This window comes from Arachis hypogaea, chromosome 10 (genome assembly GCF_003086295.3).
Source record: "Arachis hypogaea cultivar Tifrunner chromosome 10, arahy.Tifrunner.gnm2.J5K5, whole genome shotgun sequence".
Classification (NCBI taxonomy): Eukaryota; Viridiplantae; Streptophyta; class Magnoliopsida; order Fabales; family Fabaceae; genus Arachis; species Arachis hypogaea.
This window is the reverse complement of record NC_092045.1, coordinates 112,548,743-112,569,323: the sequence shown is the minus strand read 5'-3', so window position 1 is coordinate 112,569,323 and position 20,581 is coordinate 112,548,743. Positions and strand designations below refer to the sequence as shown.

Below are 20,581 nucleotides of genomic sequence, written 5' to 3'. Positions count from 1 at the left end.
CCGTCTGCCATTCTATCAAGCTCTATCAAGTTGCTCCGTGAAATCCAAAGAACTTCCAATTTGATTTATCATTCATTTTTCTTTAAAATTTTTCTCGTTTTTCGACCATGCACCGTTGGATGAATACTTTCAGTGTATTGTTTTGGGAAATTCCCACCTTTTATTATGCTATCCTCTTTTTAGATATCTTTATATTTTATTTTTCAATAATTAATAAAATATAACCTACTATTTTTAAAAAAAATAGATTTAATCCAATTCTGATAAATACTTGGAGTTTTGATAATTTATTTGGACTAACTCTTAAGGGAACCACTCAGATAAAGATGTCAAAAACGTCATTTTTTAAAGATATTTTTTAATAATTAAAATTTAACACATATAACTAGTTAAATTGTGTTATTTTTATTAAAATTAGACAAGACAAATCAGTTTTGTTGAAAAATTAATAAATTAATTTTGAACCGATCTAAATTAATATTTTTTATAAAAAATAACTACAATATTCCTATTATAAAAATAAATAAAATACCCCTATTATATATATATATATATATATATATATATATATATATATATATATATATATATATTAAAAACTCTAAATCTTAATCCTATGACAGCAGAGAAAAAAAGGGACTAGAATTTAAGATTTTCAAAATTAATATATATAATAGGAGTATTTTAGTCATTTTTTATAATAGAGATATTGTAATTATTTTTTATAAAAAATAATATTAATTTAGACTAATTCAAAATTTGGTTTACCATTTTTTTTAGTCAAATTAATTTGTCTGGTCTAATTTTGACAAAAATTAACATGATTTAATTAATTATATGTGTTAAATTTTAATTATTAAAAAATATCTTAAAAAGAAGACATTTTTAAATTTTTTATCTAGGTGTCTCCCTATTAACTTTTAGGTGAAAAAGAGGAATTTAATCTGAGTCTAGTTCTAATTACTAAGCAAAAGAGAATGAAGCAAGCTTAGGGTTTATTTGGCAACCACGTTTGAGGAGGAAAAGTAGGTTAAAGTTTCTTGAAAGGTTTAATTTTTTGTTTGGCTAATTTTCTTTTCTACAAACGCATAAGTGATTTTATTCACAAAACCACGTTTATAAGTAGCAATAATTTCTAATTTTTCCGTTGCACGAACGGCCTTTTAACCACTACATTCAATATTTATTTTTCTTTTACTAATTTAATCCTTTACACATGTTATTGCATTATTTATAGAATTCTTATTATTTCTCTCTGTACAGTTTTTTTATTATTTATTATTTATATTTTTTATTAATTTTTTAAAAGAATATATATTTTTATATATTCTTATTATTTTTTATTGCATTATTTTTTGTGTATTATATTTATTATTATCTTTTTATAATAGAATTTATTGATCCCATTAGGTAAAATAAATTAAACAAAAAAATTAACCATAAATAATAATAATAGTTAAAAATTATAACATACTAAAAAGAATACTAAGATTACTAAAAATATACTATATAAAAAATATATAAAAATATATAAAAAAATTAAATATGTATAAAAAAATAACATTATAATTTAATATCATGTCGTTTTATGTAATTTTCTATCTAAAAAAATAATTTTAACTAATATTATCCAAATAATATTTATTTTATCAAAATCAATTTTAATATAAAATTATCAAACATAGATCATATTGATACAAACTTACTTTTATCCAAAATCAATTTTATAAAATCATTTTTATTCAAACTTCAATTTCACAAACTACAATACAAACACAATTCAAAACCTTCCTTTTCATTCTCAAGTTATAGGAGAAGTGTTGGAAATAATTACATGAAATGTATTTAACAGAGGCATATATGAATTAAAATTCAATAATTACAATATAAGTGATTCATAAATCGAATCATTTCAACTTTTTTCATTTTATAATTTTTCACAATATTCTTCAACTTAGCCATCAGCATAATAAACACTAATTCATCATGAATTTAAACTCCAAAAATGCCATAAAAAAATAGATTGTTACATATATAAATTAGACTTCAAATTTTTTGTATTTACTTAAGTATACAAATTAATTGATTATTCAACCAATTCAAGTTAATTGAATCATATCTACTTGTATGTAGTTCAAAAGACACTATTAGTCTTTTGGTATAATTAATGTATAACATATAAAATAAATCACAAAAAATGTTTCAAAAATAGTATACTCAAGAGATTAATAAGATATAATTTATGATATACACTATAGTCAATCTCTCTGCAAATAAGGACTCTGTCCATGGTTAGATCTCACACCCTCCATCTTAAGTAAGTGTAATAGGAAATCGCTCCACGTGTCGATGGGACCCGGCAAGCACCAATGAACACAATCATTGTACAATGTCACATTTTCATTGGGCAAATGGCCATATCTACTTGGATGGCCATCAGGTCTCAACAACATTGATTGTGTAATATCAAACAACCTAAACCTTAAACCCTTGTCTCTTCCTTCCTCCTCAGCAATTTTGAACTCTTCTAATTGGATCCTATACAACTCCAAAAAGGAACCTTCTAATTGTGTCTCATTGCTCCTAAATGGCCTTGTTCTCAAACAATTCCCACCTTGATTCCACAACCCATTCTCAAAATGTGAGGGTGCAAATGTTCTAAGAAATGTTACACCCTTAAAATTCTGTAATCTATTGATGGATCTAAATGCTGCCCTAAATGCCATCCTATAGCCATAGGTCATGTTCAAGTCAGTGACATTTTCTAAGAGGCAATAATGGCACCCAACAACTTGTTGCTTCTCATAGAAAACCATTGGCCTAAAGAACCATTGACCACCATTGAGGATGACAAAGTCAAAGTCTTGAATTTGCGTTGACCAATTGTCATCAAACTCATCAAGGTAAAGGTTGAAGAGCCCAGTGTTTGTTGGGCCATTTGAATCTCTTTCTTGGGCTTTGATGAGATGGGGTGACCAAAAAGTTGCCAATGTGAAATTGTAGGTTGGATATTTCCACCTCATGAAATTGAAATCTGATTTTTCTGACACATCTATGGGCCATTCCACCTGGAAATAAAAAAAAAAGAAAAAACAAAAAACCTTAAAAAACAAGAAAATAAAAAACCTTAAAAAATTGTGAACTTTATTTAGGGTCCATGGATATGGTTTTTAATTTTTGACAAAAATGTGAATTTCAACTAAAAATATTTAGAAAATAAAATAAAATAGTTGAAAATCTTCATATATCATTGTTCTATATTCATAAACACTCTTTAAATATTTAATTTTTAATTTTTTTTAAAATAAAATGTCCTTCTTGAACAGCAGAGGTTAAGAGATTAGGAATTAAGGTATGTTAGAAAAATTCTAAAAAAAAGATTGAGTGGAAATGATATATATATCATCAATTTTGAAATAACAATAATCTCCTATTTTTACTATGAACATGTTTAAAAATAAATGACATGTTAAATTTCTACTCTTTCAACAATCATTTTTTGCAAGAGAATAGATCAATAAAAAGCAAGGTAAATAGTATTGTGGAAGTTGATCAAATAAAGCATCTAGTAATGGATTAGAGTTAAATTGGCTATTCAACATTATTATGAGAATAAGTAATGCAAACTAAATTATTTTAATAAGTATTATTTTTTATTCTGAAATTTAAAATTATTTTTAATATTTGAAATAACTTTTAATTCTCATTTCTATTATTAGTTTTATTTTTTACAATCATTAAACACTTAACAATTAGCTAATTTTTTTCTCTTTTTCAATTTTATTTTCACATTATTATCTCAATTTTAGACTATCAACACCACTTAAATTATCACCCATTTCCTTCTTCATCTTGTCTCTTAACAATAACCACCACTACCACTCCTCATATTTTGATTGTGATGGTGGGGTTTAGAGTGAAGGTAGCGGTGAAAGTGATAGTCATTGATGATGTGATTATGATCATAATGTTAATAATGGGAAAGAGTGATGATATGGAAGAGGAAATGAAGAGGAAGAAGAGTAAAGGGATAAAATCATAAAATTGAAAAAGAAAAAATATATTACACTATTAATTAGTAACTAAACAGAGTTATATAATAAAAATAGAATTGAAATTAGTCTTAAATGTTGAGAATTAAATTAAATATTATAAATTATTTTAAAATTTTTAGAATTACAGAAAAATCATATTTTAAATTTTAATGTGTTGTGTCAATGTGTGTCTATATGCAATTATATTAGGTTTAATTATTCTGTTAACCTCTATAATTCCGTAAAATTTTCAATTAGATCCCTATACTTTTTTTTTTTCTTTTTAATTGGGTCTTTGCACTAATTTTTTTTTTCAATTAGATTCCTCTTAACAGTAATTGGCTTAATTTTATAGGGATCAAACTAAAAAAAAAAATTAGTGCAAGGATCTAAATAAAAGAAAAAAAAAAGTGTAGGAATCCAATTTAAAAAAAAATTAGTGTAAAGACTCAATTAAAAAAAATTCAATGACCTAATTAAAAATTTCGCAAAACTATAAGAAACAACGAAAAATTAAACCATTATATTAAAAAGACAAAAAGTATGCGAACGCATAGGTAAACACATAACAATGTAAACAAATTACTAATTAAATTGTGAAATACAATTTGACATTATTACTTGATATGTAACAATGTAATATTTATAATTAAATATTTACTATATATATAATATTATTCCGTTATTTCAACAGTAATTAAAAAATATAAAATAAAAATAATAATAATTAAAATGATATAAAATAAAATAATTTTGAAATTTTTAACTGATTTTTTGTTGCATTCCATGTTAAAAATATAAGTGATATTTTCATCTCGATCGAATTTTCTTATGTTATCTTTCAACGTGTATGAGACTATGAGAGAGACAAAAACAGAAATTTCATCAAAGTGACCATTCACCTAATCTATGTACTAATTAATAGGATACAAACAAAAATGCATTTACTCATAATTAATATCTATATAATATGACACGTGAGTGTAATGAACTTCTTGATGACTCATTTTTTCTCTCAAGTCTTTAAAACTTAATTGAGAAGGATAATGATGGCTTTCAAGTGCCAAAATGTATGAAATCTCTAAATTCAGATCTGCCTAATCTTAGAAAGAGGGAGAGAAGAGGGTATCATCATTAATCCAATGAATTGAAGCTCAATTCAGCTTTATAAAAGTTAGTAGGGTAAAGGTGAAGGCTTGTTATGTGATCAGATTACCAAATTACGTAGCATCAAAGCATATATAATCCACATCACAATTCGAATCAATATAAAATCAAATAAGATCAAATTGATCGAGTGTTTGATTTGGTCTTCGTGTGTGTCGAAATTGTTAATGTTATAAGTTTAAGGTATATGAAATTAGTCTCATATCGAATAAAATAAAGAAGAATAACGAGTTTATAAGATGAAAGTTCTATTAATTTATTATCTTAAGATTTTGAATTGGATGTGATATATTCTCATTTTATGATAAAAAAAATTGATGCAGAAACCTAGATTTTTAATAAATCTAAATAGTAGAAGTATTGTTATGATTATTCACTTCATTTATTACTTCAAAATGATTTTTGTAGATTTAAGAGTTTCAATTTTAAACAAACAATCAACAATGCTAATAACTAGTAATTTTATGCTCCCAATAAAAATTTAAGAGGGTAAGACATCATAGTAGATAATTTTGTTACTTTTCTAAACTTATTTTACTATATATTTTGGTTAATAAAATAAAAGTCTAATTTTGATATACTTATAATATAAATTATTTTACACAATTATTCAAATTATGTTATTTTTTTAATAATATTCACATACCAATTATGAAAAATGATCATTTATACTGACATAACAATATATCATTTTTTAATATATTAAAATTAAAATTCTTTAAAAAATTTTTAGATTATATCAAAATTAAATTATATCTTTTCAATCCATTATTTTAACTAGAGTATAGTTTTATTAGAAGAAATGAAACATACCCTTGATAGGAGGCAGATCATAGATTGCATCTGATTTCTTCCAACTGAGTCACCAACAAAAGCCATGGATTTTCCCTTAACAATGTCAAGAAAGTGCCAAGGATTGAATAAAGGGAGTTGACATTGATAAGGCTTCCACCTCCATTTCATGAACTGAGAATCAGGCCTTCCATACTTGATGCAATTCTGGTGTTCATGAATGGCCCAACATGTTTCATTTGTGTAATATGGTGCCTCTGGATTCGGCACCCATTCCCCTCTGAATATGTCACATTTATTATTATATTCTGATGCTGGTGACTCATCATATTCATGTGCATGTGGTTTGGATTCTATGTTCAATAGAGATGAGTAACCAAAGAGAGGATAATAAGAAATTGGGGAGAGAGTGATTAATATGAGTAGGCTAAGGATTAGCAATGATATTAGGAAAGTTAGTTTGGGGGTTATTAATTGTTTCCAAGAGAGAAGCTCGGTGTCTTGGAACTTCATATTTTTAGAGAATGAATTGATGAAGAATAGAACAAAGAGAGGAAACAAGAGAATGGAGCCGCTAAAGGTGGACACAAATTGGAACTAGTATTGCACTTTATAAACTATATTTTTTTTATCAGTTTTATTTAAAGCTTTTTGTTGACCAATATAGGTTACGAGAGTGTTATCGGTTCAGTTTGGTTTGATTTTGGATCAAAAATCAATCGAACTGATCTGTTCAGTTTTCACAGAATATCAACTAATTGGTTTATTGTTTGTGCAATAATTGAACCGAACTGAATCGAACCAAAAATAGTTTAATTCAGGCAGTTTGTTGGTTTTTAAATCCTAACTAATAGAAAATTAATCTCAATAAAATGATGTTCAAAATAATCAATAAATTAAAATAACATTACATTACATTCAAATTCAACACAATTTCAATTCATTCCAACAACTAAACATAAAACAAACACATTTATTAAGTTCAAAATTTCCATTTCAATGTATTTACTAAGTCACTTTTTCGATTCGGTTTGGTTCGATTTAGTTCGATTTTACTTGGCAGAATCAAACCGATCAATTTAATTCGAAAAAAAAATCAATTTTTCGATTTTTTATTCGGTTGTTGTAAATTTCGATTCGATTTTATAGTAAATTTCGGTTCGGTTTAATAACTTACACTCCTAGTTACTGCATCCACAGGAATTGAAACTTCGAAAATTATTAAAATAGAGTAATGAACTAATTACTAGACTAACATAAATTGATTACTATATAAACTATACACATATACAAACATATTATATCTATCGCTATCGCTCGCTGTTAAATATTTTTTAGTAAATAAAACATTTATTATATTATTAATGGATTTAATTATAATGCAATATCAGTATAAAGTAGTTTTACACGTACATCATTCAATTACGTAATATTATATTTCTAAAAATAACTATCTTTTATATTGACCACGTAAATGATTATTTAAAAAAATGAATGTGATTACACGACTGAGTGAAACGCTTTACACTATTAGTGTATTAAAATTAAATTCTATTTTTTATTAAGTAGAAAAATAATAATCCATTATTTATAGGACCAAAACTATATATTTTTTTGGTGACTACCAAAACTATATATTTAACCCTATAATATGTTTATATGTTTTTTTTTTTCACAATGAATTGTTGCATAAATAAAGTAAAATTTAAATCCTAATACTTGTTTAACCAAACTAATAAACTAACCATGGTACCAATCCTATTTTATCTCATTTTATATCAACTATTTTATATATGTAATGACTAATGAGAAACATGTATGGTTCCGGTTGGGCCTGGATTTCCCCAGTTTTTAGAGGAAACCATACTTGTTTTGTAGCCGAATTCCCATTTAGGCTCCTTAGTGGGCTAAGGTACTATAACTGTCAATGTTTCTTTAGATTCGTTTGAGAGTTATAATTCAAAACTATCCAACAGAACTGATCCCAAAAAACAAAAAAAAAAAAAAACACCTAACCGACAAAATATTTAGATCATCTCCAATACAATATTTTTAGAATATCATTTTTAATATTTTTAATAAATAAACTAATTTAAAATTAAAATTTATTTATAAAATAAAATCGATATTACTTTAACAGAGAACTAATAAAAGTTTGTCATTCTTATAATTATGTTGATAGAATAATTAAAAATAATATAATATTCTAATTGAATTAAGATTAAGTATTTGTTTGGATGCCATTATCTTGATAAAAAAAGATCTTTTTTTCAATAAAAAAATATATATTTTTATTTTTTAGTGTGTTTGAAAAATTTCTAATAGTAAAAGTAAAAGTAAAAAATATTAAAAAAAAAAATAAAAAACCTTTTTTTTGAAAAATTGTAATTTATATTTTTTTTTAAATATCTTTTTTCTTAAAAAAAAGATATTTTTTATATAATAAATAAACAAAAAAATACTTTTATATTATTATACCCAAACATAATTGATAAATACCCAAACATAAAATTAGTTTTATTTTTCCATGAGATTTTTAAAAAGAAGATAACTCGAAAAAAGATATTTTTTTAAAAGTTCACCTAAACAAATTCTAAATATTGGAAGAACAAATTTTACTTTTAATTTCAAATTACTATTTATAATAAATGATTCCATAAATATTTATGTGTCATTTTATAAGATTTAAAATAAAATTAAAATTAAAACTATAATTGGAGATACTCTTAACATTTAAAAAAATACTAATAATTATATATCTTAAAAGAAAAGTGAATAAATGTTAAGAAATGACTGTAACGTTTTTTAAAAAGAATAATCATATCTATACATTGAATTCGTGATTAATTTAATTACATAAATTATATTTTGGATTCAATTAATCTTCTGTAGTCTTAAAAAAATTAAACTTAAATATAAAATAAATTTAATTTTTGTGTATTATTAACATAAAATAATTTTATATAAATAATTAATTTTTAAATTAATTATTTAAAAAATAATTTAAATGTATAAATCTAATTGGATGATTTTATAAAACTATTTATACATAAAAATTATTTTTTTTCTACTTTTGGTATTAAACTTGTTAGAATATATTAGGATAAATTATTATTGATTAAAATTATTTAATATATCTAAATATTTATTATAAGATATTACGTTTTTATTATTTTAATTATCTTAGTACGTATAAATACTATTTTATATTATATAATTCTACACAATTTGACTACATTCAAAATTTTTCTCTATCACTCTCTCTTACCTTTTTAACAAAACTGATTAATGAAAAAGGAAAAAAAAAAGTATATATATATATATATATATATATAGTTGAAGTTGAACACATTGATAGCTCATGCTCTCTCCTCTTGTAAATATAAATAAATACACAGGAAGAACAGAGAGCCCAAGATTGAAGCAGAACAGAACAGTGTCTTTTACATTCAGAGAGTAATCCTTCACAGGTTTTGGTTCTATTCCTTAATCACCAATTGTGTCCTTTTTATTCTTTTCTATTTTTTAATGAATTAAAGATGGGTTTCAGTGTTTGAACTTTGAACAGAATCAGAGATGATGGGTTTGAGAAGGTTGGTGCTCACTCTTAAATCCAAAATAATAAGGTGTTTGAAGAATAATAATAATAATAAAAATAACAAGCATTCTTATTATTATGATAAGGTGGAGAAGAGTGAGAGCATGAGAATGGAGATAAGGAGCAGAAAAGCTAGAAAGCTTATTGAAGAGACTCTTAAGATTGCTGATTCACCCACCTCCAAAACCTTTGCTTTTTGATTATGCATTTATGCTTAATTATTGCTTAATATTCGGTGTTTCATTCTTCATTTCTGTTCTTCATTTTGTAATGCTTCAATGATAAATTCATCCAACCATTTTGTTTCGCTTGTTTTGAATTGGTTTAATTACTCTGATGCTTATAGTTTTATTAAATTTATAATTAAGTTTTTATATTTTTTTTTAATTGAATTTTTACACTACTTGTAATTTTATAATTAAGTTATTTTTATGTCAACAATTTTAAAATTAATAGAATATTTTGCTGAAAATATATATGATTAAAGATTTAATTAAATTTTTAACTATAGATATATTTTTAATTTTATAAAAAAAATTCAGTTAATTTTAATATTTTTATACTAAAAATAATCTAATTATAAAATTATAAAATTAAAAACAACGTAAAAATTCAGTTAAAAAAATATAAAAATTTTAATTAAAAATTTAGTAAAATTATAAAAATTAATAGAATAATTAAACTTTTTGAATTCTATTTATGAGACAAAAAAAAATGTAAACGAAAAGAGAAATTTATAAACTCTATTAAAGTAAAATGCTTTTTTAAATGAATTTTAAATTCGCACCTTACCATGACCTAATGTAAAGTTTATTGCATGATGAAATTGCTGAGTCACCTCTCTTGTTCTTTTCTTATTAATAAAGTATACAAAGCTTGAAAGGTAGAAACGACATTAGTTAAATCCTATAAGATGCTGGATTATTCTTTGAAGTGGCTAAACCAATTGGTTATAAACTAAATGGTTATAAACAGAGTAATACTACACTGCTAATATTATAGCAGTCAATTTCAGCTAATATTATAGTAGGTTGTCAAATAAATCAAACCATTTTAATTTTATTACGATTTTATGTTTTAAGTCTTTAACTTATTCTTTTAATTTAAAATTTCAATTTTCTCTATCAATAGTCAATACCACATCAGCTTTTACCGCTAAAGCTAAATTCAAAATAATGATTAACATGATATAGAAAAGAATTATGTGCTCCTTCCTTATAACATTCTCTGTTAAAATATTAATTATAAGAATGATATAACTTAAAAAAGGATTTAGTTAAAGAGTGTTTAAGGATATTTGTTACAAAGTTAAAAATAAAAAATTTAATTTTTTCAATATATTATCAAGGCATTTAATGCAAAAATATAAGAGTTTCATTTTGATACACAGTATAAAATATTTTGATATATGATTACGTCTAATTTTATTTATTTTTTATGACTATTTAAACAATTAATATAAAAAATAATTATTTTTTTAATATGATATTATGTAATTAGATATATATATATAATTATTTTATATAAACAGTATATTAAAATTAAATTTAAAATTTTTTAATTACACTTAAAACACTTATTATGGAGACGATTTTTTATTTTTTAAAAAAAAAATTAATACAACAAGGTGAAACAAACAGAAAATAAAAACAAATAACTAATAGGAACTAAATGTTTAACTAGATAGCTTAATATGCACACTACTTGTCCAATCTCATCTAAATCAAATGATAAAAAATATAGGTAAATGTTATGGTGTCTAAAAAGTGGTATTTATTTACTAAAAATAGTTAAAAGTTATTATTTAATTTAAAAGATATAAGAATAAATAATTTTTAAAAATTTTGACAAAATTTAGACAAAAATTTATAGACACCATAAAATTGGCCAAAAATATAATATTAATTTCAGATATTTTTTTGAATATTATCAAAAGTTTATAACCATCGTATTTCCGTATCGATAGTCATAATAAAATTCCTCTTACAATATATCCACTTTTAAACTCTTTAAGTGGCTTTTGTAATAATTAAATGCAAATTAAGGCAAAGAATTTAAATAAGAGAAGAAGCAGTTAGTGCAGTGGTTATCCTAGTCAGAGCAGTGACAGAATACGGTTAAGATGCAGTGACTTTGCACGTGAAACCAACAAAGCTACGAACCAGACACTTTTTTTTTTTATTTGCCGTATTTTTTTTTTCAACTCGACTGATCAAAGACATATTTTAAATATGATATTTGTTAACACTCATTTGATATAGGTATTTTCTGTGTCCAAAATATGTCTTAATAAAAGATAAAAAAAAATTTTCGAACACATTTAGACACACTTAAATACCATAACGTATAAACGTGTCCAATCTTATTTTTAATATATATTCTTGAAATAAATTTAAAAATAATATATATTATTAATTATTAAAATAAAATATATTTTAAATATTTCATATAATTAAAAAATATAAAAAAATAAAAAATAATTTATATTTTAATATCAATAAAATACTAAAATATGATTATAATTTATCTAAAAAATACTTTATATTTTACATATATACCGTGTGTCCTCGTGTCATATATGAATTTTAAATTCGTGTGTAATGTCCTATGTCGTGTCGTGTTCCCTATTCGTGCATCACAGAGTTATTACTATAATGTCTACAAATATTTGTCTAACTTATTAAAAAAGTTAAAAATTAATATTTAATTTTAAAATTATAAAAATAAATAATTATTAAATATTCAAATTTCATTATAAAAAAATTAGATACCAAATTATAAATACCATAAAATTTACCGTACAACAAAAAGTAGGGGTGTACGATTGTACGCGAATCAGATCGAATTGGATTGGATATGGACGAAAATTTAATCCAATTCGCACAATTTCTATCAGATTGGATCGGATATGATATCTGCGTCTTTTAGTGTCGGATTCGATCCGATATTTGCGAATGAATCGAATATATCGCATAATTGAACCTTTTTTTAATCATATTTCTACGTAAAAAATTTAATAAAAATATTTCTTTTACGTTTTTAAATTTATTTATTCTTAAAATGTTTTTAATCAAATTTTTCTTAAATAACAAAAATAAAATAATACAATATATGAATAATAATTATTAATTAAAACATACAAACAAGTAAATGTAACACTAAATATATAAATATTTATTTATTTTTTAATTATTATTGTTCAAATCTATGAATCAACGAATCAAATATGTAAATGTAGAATAAATATCCACAGTCCAATTCAATCAATCTGGGGATCGAATTGTATCCTAACAAAAAGACATTTTAAGACCACAAAATAGTTGCTTCCAATTTCGACGATTTTCTTGCACACGAAAGTGAACCTTCAAATGATACTTTCGAATGGAAAAGACAACTTTACAGAAATTGTCTTTTTTCATGTCCCATCATTCTATTTATTAAATATGTGTAGAAATAATAAATATTATTTAAAAGAATAAGATAATTTATTTTTTATTAATCACCCAAAAAAATTATCTTTTATGAATTATAATATAGAATATGTTCGGAAAAATAATCGTGCATTAAATATTTTTCGTGTTTGTGTACCATAAAAATTTTTTCAAATATTACTAGAATACTAATATTTTTAACCGGTAATTTTAATTAATATATATTATATATTTTTATAATTAAAATTAATGACTAAAATTTTTAAAATATCAATATTATAAAAATATTTAAAATTCTTCCCTATACTAAATGAGTAAAAAATCATTATCATTTGTGTTTTACTTGTACAATTATTATGTCTGTTTAGATTAATATTTGTCAAATTAAATTTTAAATAAATTTAATTTTATAAAATTAATTTTGAATAAAAGTATATTTGTGTGAATATAATTTTTACATTTCGATGTCAACTAGTTATTTCTGGTGCACAACTGTTACATAAGAAACAAAAGAATGTTTTACCTAAGAGTATGGATATGAAAGGAAGTACTACTCCTATGCTACGATATGTATAGGTTAGAGCAGTATAACGCCGTTACAAAGTGGTAGGTAAACAAGTAGTTTCAAGTTTAAATATTAGAAATGAAAAAAATTACACTTATTGTTATTCCTTTAAATATTGGTGACTCAATTAGAACAATAGATAAATAAATATAATGATATAATATCAATTAAGTTGTCTTCGTGTGAGTTTAAAGTCATAGATTCAAATCATAGAATTAATTATCGATTAAGATGTTTTAAATTACACTATTTAAATAAGATTTTTTTTTCGGATCTTATATTACTACAGGATACTTATGCAACAAACTATCTCTTTTTTTAAGTAATTAAAAATTAAAAAAAAAGAAAGGAAAATGTAACCGATTATTTTGATATCCTGAGAATAGGTATAATATATCAACAAATTAAGACATTTAATTAATGGACAAGATAAGGTGAAAATTCAAGTGCAGTCAACTTCACGTAAAATTGATAGTTGAGAGCCGTTAGATGAAAATTTAGTTAAATTAGTCTAATCATCTAATAACTCTCATGACTCTCAGGTATCAACTTCACGTGAAGTCGACTCCACCTGAGTTTTCACCACAAGATAATATATATCAACCTACAATACTTATGCTGGTAACATGAGAAAATGCATAAATTCAAGAGGGGAAAAAACGTATGAATTTAGAGAAGAATGTAGAGGAAAGTGCTGAGAATACGGACATAAACACACAACAAACGAAAAGGAAAACGATAAGTCGGTTGGATAAAAACAAGAATGTTATAGGAAAGGGGTGAGAATTTGGATGGGAGAGGCATCAAAAGGAAACTTGTTTGTTGATAGGTTCACTTCAAAGTAGGGGCCGCACGAGGATGTGAGCCCATAAGAGCAGTGTGCTCGATTGTGACATCACAACTCAAGAAAAAAAACACACTAGATAATAGATATGGCTGCATGCATTGCAACTAATATAAAAAAATTATTGAAAATTTTAAATATATTAAAAAATAAAAAATTACTATCACATATACTTTTAAAAGCACAAAAATACTTTTTAAGTGGAATCCCTTTATTTAATTTTGATATATTATAAAAAATTTCTATAATTAATTATGTATCGTCATATTATAAAAAAAGTAATTTTTTTTACAACCATCATATAAATAGTCATTTAAAAGAATAGATGTGATTAAATAACTTATAAATTGATACTACTGTTAATTTAAGTAAATATTATACAATTGAATTAGAAGCTTAAATATATAAATCATTTTTAGAAAAATTTATTTCAATCTAAAATCATTTACTATGCTATTTTATATAGTTAAAATTCAACTTAATATAGTTGTTCAAAATACATCTAAGCAAAAGGTTCTTCAAATACATGCTTATTAATGTCGAGTTTTCAATAAAACTTGATATAGATAATCTTTATTATATGCCATTGTGATTCATGCATGCTTGAATCAATAAAAAAATACATCCTATAAAAAATTATAAATGGTATAACTTTATTTAAATTAATACCAATGTCATTTGATCCTAACTGATATATGTATAAAGTAATGCTTCCAGAAACTAAATTCTTGTTTGTAAAAGATCTCCCAGAAAAACAAAGGATTTTTCGTTTAATAAATAAACCTAACTTCATATTGATGTGACTTCAAGCTGCAGTAGTGATAACAAATTAAATTGAGAGACAATTATGGCTAAATCATACAATGTGATTTGAATCAAAATATTCAATTAGTAGTATTCCCACTTTATGCTACTTTCATGAAAATCTCATCCATGCTGATAATAAAAAGCATAGCTAGATTCAATATTAGACAGTAACGTTAAATTATATTTTACATTTTACATGTACTCAGGTGCTTGTTTCATACCCATGAACGTGCAGCTGAACAATCCTTACAGAAATTCACAAGCACAATCAATTGATTGATTGAATCCTTGCATACTATTGCTAAATCTCACAATTAGATTAAGTTCAATATGAAAAGGCAAATTAAATTGGTGCAATAGATGTAGAAAATGAAATCGCTTAGAAAATGCCACCTACAATTTTTTTTTTCTTTAAAATTACAAGAAGCTCAGCAACAGTGATGTACCAAGAATGGCACTTACTCTGGATAAACTGAAGAAATGATGCAAATTAATACGAGCGATCATAGTAACTTCTCCGTAGTTGGTTGCAGGGATTGCATATCCATGGAGTTATAGGAGGGTCCAGGCAATAGATATGGATTCTTCGAGTTTGGCAAATATCACACCTGTCAAGGAGATCCTCTGGTTCCAAACCACCACAAACTACACAAGAGTTTGCCTCTGAGGACTGTATAAGCATAAGACATAAAATTATGAATGCAGGAGAATTATCATAAAAGAATGGCCGTTTATAAACATGACCAAAAAAAGAAAAGGAAATTAGGATTTCAGATTAGTCTTCTGAGTTTTTAATTTTATACGTGCATTTTCAACATACTTAATTACGCTGATAACCTATTAATTTCAGTATTACGTAAGAGATAGGAAAAATAGCCTGCCTAGTTAGTTAGTTAAAAAGGCTAAAAATTTAATACTTAGGTGAAGTCTTGCATGCCAAACCATGTTCAGTTTTTCTAGGTGTTGTAACTGCCTAACTGATTCTAGTTTCTTTGGATCTATATATTTCTAGTTCCCTTGTTTTTCCCTCTAATCTAGACAAAGTAATGGTTAGGAGAAGCACAACTAGAAGTTGATCAAACATCATAACATAAAATACATATGAAATGCCAGGTAACCCAGGTTAGGCAAAAGAGAATGAGAGTCATGTACTCATGTAAATTCTTCCTAATCACTCTATTTACATAAAAGGCATTCACTAGTTTGAAAGCACAATGATATACAACTCAAGCTTTTTAAATTGTCGGGTATAAAATCCAGGCAAGTCTACTATATATCATATTTTTAGTAGTACTATTCTATATATTATGAAAATCTCCAAGCCAGAAAATGTTCAGTGTTCATTTTAACACTATGCATTATGCATCATAATTTGCGCCATGTTTCTTTCCAGCCACCTGTTACTCTTTTCCATAATTTATTCCCCTTGATGTTTCTTTTAATAACATCAATTTTCAAGCATAATTCCCTCTACATATAACGCCAGGGCCCAAACAAGATGCTAATATTGAATTCAACTACTTTGAAAGAATGAGAACTGATTGACGCACTAGTATCTAGTTTAATGGATAACCATACCTCAAAAGGGTAATCGGGCAATCCTTGATGTGGAGCGATAAAAACATCTTCAGCTGAATTGTTACATGGGACTGTCTGGGTGTATACTTTTTGATCAATTCTATCTGCATGCTCAACCTTCTTGATCGACTGAAAACTTGCCTTGCACAAAGGACAGGTTGCATTTTTCCTCGTTGAAGTCTAAAAATAGTGATAAACCGATTATGACAATGAAAGAAACATTCAAATCATATTAGACTGAAGCTGTACATGATAACAAGTTCTAAATAATCCAGTCAACATTGCTCTGTAAAAGAACCCAATCTATAGAATGACAATAACTAAAGCATAAAATATTACAACCTGCAGCAACAAGTCTTTTTGTGACTTGATGGGGAAATAAACATAACATAAAGCTAAAGAGCTATAACAATTATCACAACTTCTATTATTGTATCTGTTTACCATTTTATTCATTACCCATGTCAACACAATTTTCAGTTATTCACAAATCTAATTAACACATACTGTTTCTTTAAACAGAATTAGAGACGGTATTAACAAAGAATCTGACCTAAATAGGAAAAAAGTGACATGAATGTTAGGACAGTAAACTTCATGTCAAAGTTGACATAATTTAAATGTTAAAAAAGTAGAGTGAAAATACTATTTGACTCAACTTTTAAAGAAATTTTAAACAGCTTTAGCACCCAGCCGAATAACACCCAAATATACATACACAACTTGTTCATTAGATAGTAGCATGGCACCCGAAGTTTCCGATAAGATATCAGAAACCACGTAAAGAGTGCATTTCTAAAAATAAATAAACAAAAATTTCAAAAGAAAAGGGAATATACAAGAGAAGATTGTTATAAGAATAGGAGAGAAATTAAATTTAAAAAGGCATACCCTATGATTAGCCCAACTATGAATGCATTCAAAACAAAATCGATGTCCACATGGAAGAATTCCCCTTGTTGCGCTGAAATCTGCGTGACAGATAACACAGGATAACTCACTGGATGTAGGTAAGCCAGCAACATCTTCATGCTGACAATCATCTGTGAACTTTTCAGCAGAAGAACATATATCTGTTGACATTTGAGTCATAGGTAGATGATACTCTACAGAGAAAGTTGAACTTCTAAGAGCTGATACATTGTTCGAATGATTGATCTCTTCAATGCTATCTGAAGTTCCATTGATAGTTTCATTTTGAGTAGACAATCCGGCATCTGTTGTTTCTCCATTTTCAACTGTATTTCCCTTATTGACACCACTACAAAGGCTTGTGGTAGCTGCAGCATCATGGTTTCGTCTATCCCATCTATTATGGTGGTTGTCCGGGACCACATCCAATAAAGGGTCCAACACCACTTCATCAACAATATTGTTTACAATCCTTCTGCCTTTACGAGAAGGTTCAGCCACAGTACAACCTCCATTATTACCAGCACAGATACTTCTTTTTCCTTTCCTTGACCGTCTAGAAGGATAAGCACTGGACTTGTCATGCTTAAAATGCAGTTGAAACAAGATTAGCAGGCCTCACAAAACAATAGAAAAGTAATTCATATTCATTCACTTGGTCTACTGCATGAAAAGAACAAAGTTCCAAAATATTAACATTTTTCAATTTCATTCTACAATTGCACCTTAAACAATGCAATCAACAGAAAGAGCGGAGAGGCTATTGCTACCTTTGTATTTAAATCTTCCCAAACAAAATTTTCTGAAGCTCCAAAACTGATCTCAGTTGTTTGCTCTCCAGAGTCAATATCATATATTTGATCAGTTATAACTTTATTTTTTGTCAATCTAGTTGCTGGAACACTGATTGGAACTTCCAGTAACAATGGCCCAACTTCATGTCCACTGCAGAAGAAAGGTAGCTTAAAAACAAGTGTGTGAAGGTTCACTGCATGCCGGCTTTATACAATGTGAAAATAAAAATTCCAATAACATGAATTCCTACAAAGACAAGTAACTAACTGTATCTGCAACTTTTCAAACATAATAATAATCACACCTGCTGAAAACAATTTAAGATCAATACTCCCTAAGCCTAACATGAGAAACTACAAAAGAAACTTCAGCAAAATCGGTATTAAAAAATAAAGCAACTCCTCCTCCTCTTCATCATATCATCGTATAAAACAAATTCTACCCTATATACAAACATCTCAAGGACTAGCTTTGAAAAGTTGTACCCTGATTACCATCTTTCTCTAGAAGTAAGATGAAATTTTAAACTATGGCTTAGTTAAAATCGAAATAGTTGATCCGTTTATGCAATTTCAACGGCTGATTTAACTCTTTTCAAGCTTGCCATTGGATGCCATCAAATATAATCTATCACTACATAATAAGAATGCCATAATTTAATAATATCCAAAGCCGCTCCAGTATAATCATCCAACAGGTACCAAATAAAGGCAGCTAAAGAGAAAAGAACCTTTGCAAGATATATGACTCTTCTGGCACACGCCTTCCTTCTTTAATGCAGTCTTCAATCCATCGATGATTGACTATAATTATATCAAACTTTTGGGCAATCTCATACTTTCTTCCCTCAAACTTCCAACAAATCTGATCACTCAAGTTTATAAATTAAAAATAAATTAAAAAAAAACATCGAACAGGATCAAAGCTACACTTATACTACTTTAGTTTTAATTCACCTTCTCACTTGCTTTGCTTTCCTCACATAACGTACTTTTGACCTAATTCGTTCAGAAAAATAAAGAAATAAAATAAAACTTACCAGATGCGTGATCGATTTCGACATTGACCCAACGTAATTGGCGCCGGCATGTGAAATCAGCCTGATGAGATTGAACCGCTCGAAGCCATGGTAGCCGCTCACCGTTGCCACCACACGATCCATTCCTTGAACAGGAGAAGCTGCAGAATTCAGCGAGATAACTGCATCAGCAAGCTACATACGGAGAATTTCCATGGACAATTGGATTAAAAAATTTTATCGGAAATTTGAAGGAAAAAAAAATTATGATTTCGTTGATGACCTAAAGCTTTTCTCGGAAGCCAGGCATCTGAAACGAGAGAGAGAGAGAGAGAGAGAGAGAGAGAGAGAGAGAGAGAGAGAGAGAGAGAGAGAGAGAGAGAGAGAGACCGTGAGATTGATGGTGAATCGCTTGTGCTTCCATGGCACTGCAGAATTCGGAGAGAGAGACAGAGAGAGTGTGTGTTCTGCCGGGAAATGAAAATATTTCAAATTTGAATTTATATGAAAAGATGAAAACATAGCAATGCCAACTTGTCAAGGCTGTCAAAAGCTAGTAAACCACCAAGACTTACGAGACTTAAAAAAAAAAAGAATTTTAAATATAAAACATGTATGGCGAAAATTCAGGTGAAGTCGACCTCATGTGAAGCTGATATTTGAGAGCCGTTAAATAAAAATTTAGTCAAATCAGTCAAATCATCTAATTACTCTCAGATATCAACTTTACGTGAAGTCGACTGCAACTAAGTTTCCACCAACATATACGGAAACTATTATTGGTAGAAATTTTTAAATGTTTTTTGGATAAATATAAAACAAATGTATTAAAAATTTAAATTTTTTTATTCTCAATAAAAACTTTTTCAATTTACAATTTTAACAGTTAACTCTTTGTTTTTTATGTGCCTAAAATTATAAACTCATATTAAATATCAAATAAGGTGTAACTCGTATATAGTTAATTATTGAAAATTTTTAGATGGCGATTTAATTAAATATATCAAATTATTTAATAATTTTATATGAAAATACAAATA

At 26.2% G+C, this 20,581-nt stretch overlaps 2 protein-coding genes and 1 long non-coding RNA gene across 3 annotated transcripts; 1 reads left to right on the top strand and 2 right to left on the bottom strand.

Annotated features, from left to right (window-relative positions):
- Window positions 1–2,198: 2,198 nt before the first annotated feature.
- Window positions 2,199–6,600, bottom strand: LOC112716669 (protein trichome birefringence-like 19). The gene is made up of 2 exons (XM_025768630.3): window positions 6,015–6,600; window positions 2,199–3,068 (listed from the first exon to the last, which is right to left on the bottom strand). The coding sequence occupies exons 1-2, from the start codon at window positions 6,504–6,506 to the stop codon at window positions 2,259–2,261; spliced, it is 1,302 nt and encodes a 433-aa protein (XP_025624415.1). The 5' UTR covers window positions 6,507–6,600; the 3' UTR covers window positions 2,199–2,258.
- A 2,749-nt stretch (window positions 6,601–9,349) lies between these two features.
- On the top strand, window positions 9,350–9,899 carry LOC112718368 (uncharacterized). The gene is made up of 3 exons (XR_011866360.1): window positions 9,350–9,463; window positions 9,544–9,586; window positions 9,678–9,899. It is a non-coding gene; the product is annotated as an uncharacterized lncRNA (long non-coding RNA).
- Window positions 9,900–15,297: 5,398 nt separating this feature from the next.
- On the bottom strand, window positions 15,298–20,040 carry LOC112716668 (uncharacterized). Its single transcript, XM_025768627.2, has 7 exons — window positions 19,932–20,040; window positions 19,563–19,702; window positions 19,254–19,387; window positions 18,499–18,673; window positions 17,708–18,313; window positions 16,817–16,996; window positions 15,298–15,908 (listed from the first exon to the last, which is right to left on the bottom strand). The coding sequence occupies exons 1-7, from the start codon at window positions 19,963–19,965 to the stop codon at window positions 15,729–15,731; spliced, it is 1,449 nt and encodes a 482-aa protein (XP_025624412.1). The 5' UTR covers window positions 19,966–20,040; the 3' UTR covers window positions 15,298–15,728.
- Window positions 20,041–20,581: the final 541 nt, after the last annotated feature.

Coding starts and splice junctions, on each gene's coding strand:
- LOC112716669 (XM_025768630.3), bottom strand. CDS start 6,506: ATGAAGTTCCAAGACACCGAGCTTCTCTCTTGGAAACAATTAATAACC. Junction 3,069..6,014: donor TGATCTGCCTCCTATCAAGG/GTATGTTTCATT, acceptor TTTTATTTCCAG/GTGGAATGGCCCATAGATGT.
- LOC112716668 (XM_025768627.2), bottom strand. CDS start 19,965: ATGGAAGCACAAGCGATTCACCATCAATCTCACG. Junction 19,703..19,931: donor GATTCACCATCAATCTCACG/GTCTCTCTCTCT, acceptor TGAATTCTGCAG/CTTCTCCTGTTCAAGGAATG. Junction 18,674..19,253: donor GAGTCATATATCTTGCAAAG/GTTCTTTTCTCT, acceptor TTTCTTCTGCAG/TGGACATGAAGTTGGGCCAT.